The 7,550-nt window shown below is 36.1% G+C and overlaps 1 protein-coding gene across 5 annotated transcripts in view; it reads left to right on the top strand.

Annotated features, from left to right (window-relative positions):
• Positions 1–290: 290 nt before the first annotated feature.
• Positions 291–7,550, top strand: part of LOC107556812 (von Willebrand factor A domain-containing protein 7-like) — a 17,423-nt gene continuing 10,163 nt past the window's right edge. The window contains exons 1-7 of one of the 5 annotated variants that reach the window (XM_016240029.1): positions 291–383; positions 3,855–4,043; positions 4,196–4,474; positions 4,723–4,816; positions 5,157–5,285; positions 5,941–6,127; positions 6,788–6,957. In XM_016240029.1, coding sequence (XP_016095515.1) covers positions 381–383; positions 3,855–4,043; positions 4,196–4,474; positions 4,723–4,816; positions 5,157–5,285; positions 5,941–6,127; positions 6,788–6,957 — 1,051 coding nt within the window. In that variant the 5' untranslated portion in view covers positions 291–380. Of the gene's footprint in view, positions 384–1,633; positions 1,727–3,205; positions 3,247–3,854; positions 4,044–4,195; positions 4,475–4,722; positions 4,817–5,156; positions 5,286–5,940; positions 6,128–6,787; positions 6,958–7,550 lie in introns of those variants that run through there. The other 4 variants (XM_016240028.1, XM_016240031.1, XM_016240030.1 and 1 more) reach the window with 4 other exon arrangements.

Genomic DNA, 7,550 nt, shown 5'->3' with positions numbered 1-7,550 from the left:
ATTCACTGAGGAACATGTTCTATTTACTGATATATTAGCCTATCACTCATCTAGACAATATTGATAGACTTGTTAAAAAATTGTGGGAAAAGGAGCAGTGAGCCATGGATAAGAATCAAACCGATGTAAAGGACAGGTTTAAACCTGCTATCTGTTGAGATAGAAATCAATCTTTTGACAACCTGATTTCACAATTAGGTGTTATCCGGGCTGTCTCAGGCATGACATGTGAATTAACCTGTGAATTTGTGTGCTCACCCATTCAGCCTATTATTTGCAGTTGTGTGTTAGAAAATGTCAGACAAACAGCAGCAATGCATAATTCTGTATAGGACTCACACTGAGGCGGGAGAGAGAACCCGTCCATCAGCCAGCAAGTAATGGTAAGACTTTTCAAGGAAACACTTTAGAATAATGGTCCGTTGTTAACAAGTAACTATGCAGGAAGTAATAGGTAGTACTACATTAACACTTAACTTAATACTATTAACTAATAGAGTGTAACGAATCATCCACTGAAGGCGAGCGTAAGTGAGAACCCAAGTGCAGTTTATTTACAGGTGATATCCAAACATCCAAACAAGAAACACAGACTTGACTTGACTTGACTTGACTTGAACAGACATAGCATGAGCAGACTAGACTCACCAATAGCGGATTAAATACATTCAATACACGACGAGGGCACAATGGGAACATGAAGCTACTTATAGGAAACAAGAGGGTCACATGACAAGAACAAACCAATGGGAAACAAGACACATGACTAAGACAACCAATCAGAACATGACACAATGAACAGGGGAACCAATGGCATGAATACATGAGGGCAAGGGAAGCATGACACAAACAGTGACTATGAAACAATTACAAAATAAAAGACATGGAAAACATGAACATGAAACAAAACACCACATTACATAGAGAAGCAAGATTATCTAAGCAGTAAGTAGTAGCAAATTTAGGACAAAGGTAGTTCCTTATTAGATATTTGACAATTATTAAATAAAAATATCCTCATTGAGAACTACTTCTGAACTATGACCAGTTAATAGAGAATAACCAATTAATTACTAATCACGACAGTAACGTCTTAAAAGTGAACAATTTGGTTATTTGTGGATACTAATGCCCGCTCACTTTTGCCCAGGCCCGCCCAAAAATAAAATTCTGCCTACCCACTGGAATATTAAGAAAGTTGATGTCTAACTTTAAAAATTTAAGGAGGAAAAGGGTACATCCCTTTATGCATTTAAGGGTTAATGTGTGAAAATCTCATTGCTTGTACATTGTTGTAACAGGATGGTATTGGCTTCTTTTTTTGGCTCTCAACCTAAGATCTTCTAATTAAATTCACTGAGGAACATGTTCTATTTACTGATATATTAGCCTATCACTCATCTAGACAATATTGATAGACTTGTTAAAAAAATGTGGGAAAAGGAGCAGTGAGCCATGGATAAGAATCAAACCGATGTAAAGGACAGGTTTAAACCTGCTATCTGTTGAGATAGAAATCAATCTTTTGACAACCTGATTTCACAATTAGGTGTTATCCGGGCTGTCTCAGGCATGACATGCCTGTGAATTTGTGTGCTCACCCATTCAGCCTATTATTTGCAGTTGTGTGTTAGAAAATGTCAGACAAACAGCAGCAATGCATAATTCTGTATAGGACTCACACTGAGGCGGGAGAGAGAACCCGTCCATCAGCCAGCAAGTAATGGTAAGACTTTTCAAGGAAACACTTTAGAATAATGGTCCGTTGTTAACAAGTAACTATGCAGGAAGTAATAGGTAGTACTACATTAACACTTAACTTAATACTATTAACTAATAGAGTGTAACGAATCATCCACTGAAGGCGAGCGTAAGTGAGAACCCAAGTGCAGTTTATTTACAGGTGATATCCAAACATCCAAACAAGAAACACAGACTTGACTTGACTTGACTTGACTTGACTTGACTTGACTTGAACAGACATAGCATGAGCAGACTAGACTCACCAATAGCGGATTAAATACATTCAATACACGACGAGGGCACAATGGGAACATGAAGCTACTTATAGGAAACAAGAGGGTCACATGACAAGAACAAACCAATGGGAAACAAGACACATGACTAAGACAACCAATCAGAACATGACACAATGAACAGGGGAACCAATGGCATGAATACATGAGGGCAAGGGAAGCATGACACAAACAGTGACTATGAAACAATTACAAAATAAAAGACATGGAAAACATGAACATGAAACAAAACACCACATTACATAGAGAAGCAAGATTATCTAAGCAGTAAGTAGTAGCAAATTTAGGACAAAGGTAGTTCCTTATTAGATATTTGACAATTATTAAATAAAAATATCCTCATTGAGAACTACTTCTGAACTATGACCAGTTAATAGAGAATAACCAATTAATTACTAATCACGACAGTAACGTCTTAAAAGTGAACAATTTGGTTATTTGTGGAAACTAATTTATGAATTTGATATCCCCCAAATAAGTCGGCTACATTAAAAAATTGTGACTACTACTCTTACCAAAGAATGGATGTTCAAACTTAAACAGAGAATAATAATAAAAATGAAAATTCACTTAAAAATTTTAATAATTAAGAAGTGATGCTGACAAGCTCATGATTAAATTAGTTCACAATTATGATCATCTACATCTATGATCATTATCTCATTTAGCATGTAACGCTGTACAACTTGCTGAACTTTCAGGGGCCTCAGTTTTCGAGAACAGGTGTGGTCTTATTGCGGAATGTGACGTTTGTGTCCAAAGATTATAATAAACTGGGCTGGGGCCCATACAGTCATGAAGCAAATTAAAATGAAGCAATGTAGAATTTTCACATATATGGTCAAAGGTGGAATTTTTATATTCATGGTCAAAGGTGGTTTTGACCCAATGAAAACTCATCTGACACTATGGATCGGAAATCTCACTTATTTATTTTTTACTGCTGTAATCCATTTTGGATGTGTTTTTAGGTTAGGAATGATTCATAATTTTGTGGATGCGTGAGACGTGACACAATATTTTAAAGGTAGCCATGTCTTAATAATGTAACTCCATTGGGGTTAATCATTTGCTGAGGTCTGATTGCATGACATCTTCTGAACACTGTGAGATAAGACATTATGTATAAATACTTGTCATCAGAGACTAACAATGATCACAAATTAAGGGGAGATACTGGAGGAACAGAAGCAGATTGAAAACAGGTTAGGTAAGAAGGTCTTTATATTATATTATATTATATTATATATTATTAAGTATTTTATTTTAGATTACATATAATCAGCATATTATATAATAATGATTTAAAGAATATAAATTTTTGAATAAACTTTCAACTGATAGTGTGTTTATGCTATATATTGTGTGTGTGTGTGTGTGTGTGTGTGTGTGTGTGTGTGTATGATGGAAACATAGCATTTACTTGAATTTACTTGAAGAATTTACTTGGTTTATGTGTATTTTTTATATTTATTATATTTATTTACACATTGATACATTTCCTCCTTTTATAATATTTTAACCTAATTCCCCTTAATTCTTGCCAAAGATTTAAATTCACTTAATATGTCTAGTTTAGTTCGTTGTTATGCATGAAAAAATAAATTGCACCACATTATTACTTCAAAAAAATACAAATATGGCTAAATTTTCATAAAAGCAACTATACGATTGAGAAAAATGTTTCTGTGTCTCACAATGAAACAAATTTATGAAAATGTGTTTTACATAGATGTTTCCAGATATCTTTAACTAAACATTATGGGTGTTTTTTTGCACAGGCCAGCTTTACTAAAAATATTTGTCATCTTGATTCAGATGATCATGAAGTCATCAGTGCCTGTCGTGGCCCTGATCGCACTAGTGGTGTCCAGGGTGCAGACATTTGTTTCAGTTGGGGGTAGCGGAAACACCCATGTGGACATTACTGGCAATGCTGTGATGGAGAAGATCCGTGAGGTGTGTGAAGCAGTGGCTGAATCAGAAGGAAGAGATTTCAAACCAACGGTGAGTTTGTGTATAAGTAAAGGCATATGAAAAAGCACTACCATGAAAACTGTGCATTTCTTCAGAAAACATACAGCTGCCTTTGACTGAAAAACAGACCAAGTCATTTTTCAAACATATGACACATAATTTAATTTCCCACTTTAACACAGGGCTCATCAGCAGAGGAGCTGCTGCGTGCGTGTCTGGGCACAGCCACAGGTGAGGTTTCAGGTGCCAAGTTCCGTACGGCACTAAATCAGATCTACATGCAGAATGGCTTTGTGGACCGGGACTTCATGAGCAGCGCACCACACCACTTCAATAATGAGGCCTTTAATGAGGGACGCAACCTTATCATTCAGGGGACTGCGGCTATTAAAGCGAACGTCCGCACAGACAACCTTCAATCTGCCCGAGAAACACTAGGGCGAGTGTGTCACACACTGCAGGTCAGAGAGAGGGAGATAAAGTCAGTGACTTTGCACAAGCATATTGCTTCAAAATTGCTCAAGAACATGTTTTTACTCATGAACTATTTGATGACATTTACCTATTGAAAAAAACAATAAGATTAAAAACATACAAAATCTAAATACATAATAAATATACATGTTTCTCTAAAATGTGTGTCTTCATATAGAGAAACAAACAAACTTTTTAAGCATTCATTTAATTCTTTTTTCTTTTTTTCCCCCAGGACTTTTACAGCCACAGTAACTGGGTTGAATTGGGTAACAAAAGTCCATATGCCAACCTCATCAGACCGGATCTCAACATTGAGAAGATTGCAGGTACATAAAGCCAGTGTGTGTGATTTATGAGAGAGACTCATATGCGGCCCCCCCCCCCCCCCCATTGCACCATTTCTTTGTGTTGACATGTCCAATGTTCAAGTGTAATTAAATTGATGGCTTATAAAAAACAATGTTTCTAATGAGAACTGGAGATAAGTTAACAGATGACTTGGTTCATAACTGATAACAGTACATATCACATTGTATGAGATTAATCTATGTTGACTGATCCTGAATAGGAAACAAATAAATTGAGTGCACGTTTCCGATTTGCCTGTGGGTTTTAACAAATGTATACTGCTTTAAATAGATTGCATGTGTATGTGTTAATGTGCAGACATTACGATGCCAACATGCAGTGACTGTGCCAGTGGTACCTGTCCAAACCAGTTGCTTCCTGCCATTCTCAATGGGAAGTACCTCACTTCAGGATATATGGGCTTGTTCTCCAGTGACAAACCTCAAGGTGAAGAGACATACATAGGTTTAGACCAAGAGACATGCATGGGCACACATTCTGTAAAAAATATATGTAACTACTTAGTAACTTAAATTTACAGTCTAATAACTATGTAAATAGATGAGTTGTTGAAAGCACAAATCAAACTCAAATGAACAAGTTTTGGTGTTCAGTTCTAAGTTGTCCTATGGGTAAACAAATGAGTTACGACTCATTTCAAAAAATGTTGTAGTAACTAGGATGTTGATGGTAGGGTCGTGGCTCAACCCATTTCCTGACACATCTTGCACATTTTTTCTTTCTTTCCAATATTACACAATACAGCAAAATCTATTCATTATATTGTGTTTATGGGGTGAGAAGTGGTTTCAATTAAGCAAGGTCCAAGTTTACCAAAGAGAATGACTTTGCAACAACAGTAAATCTATTTATAACAAACCTTCATCAAAAGCAGTAAAAGCAGAGCTAAAACATGTAGTATTTCAAAATTTAGAAGTGCAAGCCTTTGATATTTGACTTATCTGGTTTATTCTATTTCCTCACTTAAGCAACACTTAAAGGAAAGAAAACAAGTAGAAAGTATATACGGGAGTGGATTTGGAAAGAAAATATTTAAGTTATAAAATTTCATTAACTTTTATTTGTCTTTTATGTGTAAAAGGAAAATGTAGCCATGGTGGGGAGACTGACCTCAGCAGTTCCCAGAATCCTCGAGGTGGGATCAGTAAAGATGAGCCCCGTTCCCATAATACTGATCAACACAATAATGCTGTAAACTTGGCAGCTGAAGCCACCCTGGAGCTGCTAGAGGACATCCGTGGAGCTATAGGAAACAAGGACTACCTTCGGTATTGGAATAGATTCCTCGTATATCTTTAGACAAAGAGATTTTTTATAACTTGCAAAGCTGGGAGTTGTTCTCTTAACAACCTGTTCTCTACACTACTGTTCAAACATTTGGAGTCAGTTAGATTTTTTTCTGAAAACTATTAATACTTCAGAAAAGATGCATTACATTGATCAAATGTGACAGTAAATACATTTATAATGTTACAAATATATTTCTATTTCTAATAAATGCTGTTCCTTTTCTATTCACGGTTTCCACAATTTTTAACAGCGTTAAAGTGTTTTCAACTGTGATAAGAAATTTTTCTGGAGCACCAAATCAGCATATTAGATTTTTTTATTTCATGTTACACTGAAGACTGGTGTAATGGCTGCTGAAAATTGAGCTTTGCCATAATGAAATTACATTTTAAAATATAGTAAAATAGAAAACAGTTATTTTAATTTGTGAAAATATTTCACAATATTACTGTTTTTACAGTAGACTTATTTTTGCTCAAATAAATGCAGCCTTGCTGAGCAGAAGAGACATTAAAAAGTCTTACTGCACCCATACTTTTGAATGTATATAAATATAAATGTATTATTATTTATTTTATTTTTTTTTATCTAATTTTAAGTCCATTAACCAAAATAACCTATTTTTTCCTCTTCATCAGGCTGATGGGTATCGCAAGATCTGCAGTCCTAGTTTTTGTAATTGACACCACAGGCAGTATGACTGACGACATTGCAGAAGCCAAAAGAGTCGCCTTCAACATCATTGACAGTAAGAAAGGAACTCAAGATGAACCATCTGAATATATTCTGGTGCCATTTAATGATCCAGGTGAGTGCAAAAAAGATTTCCATTAAGCACTGATTTACATAGCACATAGAAATATTTGGTAAAAAATAATCAATCTGAATTACACTGAACTGTTTTTATTGAGACTTTTCATATTTGAATGTGTAACGGGGCTGACGAGACGTGAGACGTGTGTATCCATCTGCAGGCTTTATTCAAGAGACGTGGTAAACAGCCAGGGTCAAAGCAATGGCAAACAGGTATATGGCGGGCAAAACACAAGAATAGTCCCAGGGCTAGCGTAGGTCACCAATCAGCAGACAGAATCACAGGGGCGAGATGAGAGGCAGAAATCCAAGAAAACAGGCAAAGATAAAAAACAGGCAAGGCAAGGCAAAACAAGGAAAACACGGAGACTCGGAAAGGGGTACAGGCTAAACAATACAGAGAAATGTGGTTAGAGTAGGTGTTATATAGTGAGTGAGGTGATTAGAAACAGCTGTGTGCAATCAGTGCAGTGTGCAAATCGTGCAAAGAATGATGGGATATGTAGTCCGGGGTGCTATGCAACAGTTTGTGTAGTGGGAGAGTCAATGTAATGGAAAGTGTGACATCTGGTGGTGAATAAACGGAAG

This window comes from Sinocyclocheilus grahami, unplaced genomic scaffold, assembly GCF_001515645.1.
Source record: "Sinocyclocheilus grahami isolate Dianchi unplaced genomic scaffold, SAMN03320097.WGS_v1.1 scaffold579.1, whole genome shotgun sequence".
Taxonomy (NCBI): Eukaryota; Metazoa; Chordata; class Actinopteri; order Cypriniformes; family Cyprinidae; genus Sinocyclocheilus; species Sinocyclocheilus grahami.
Note: the sequence above shows the minus strand (reverse complement) of the source record. Positions and strands in the feature narration are given on the sequence as shown.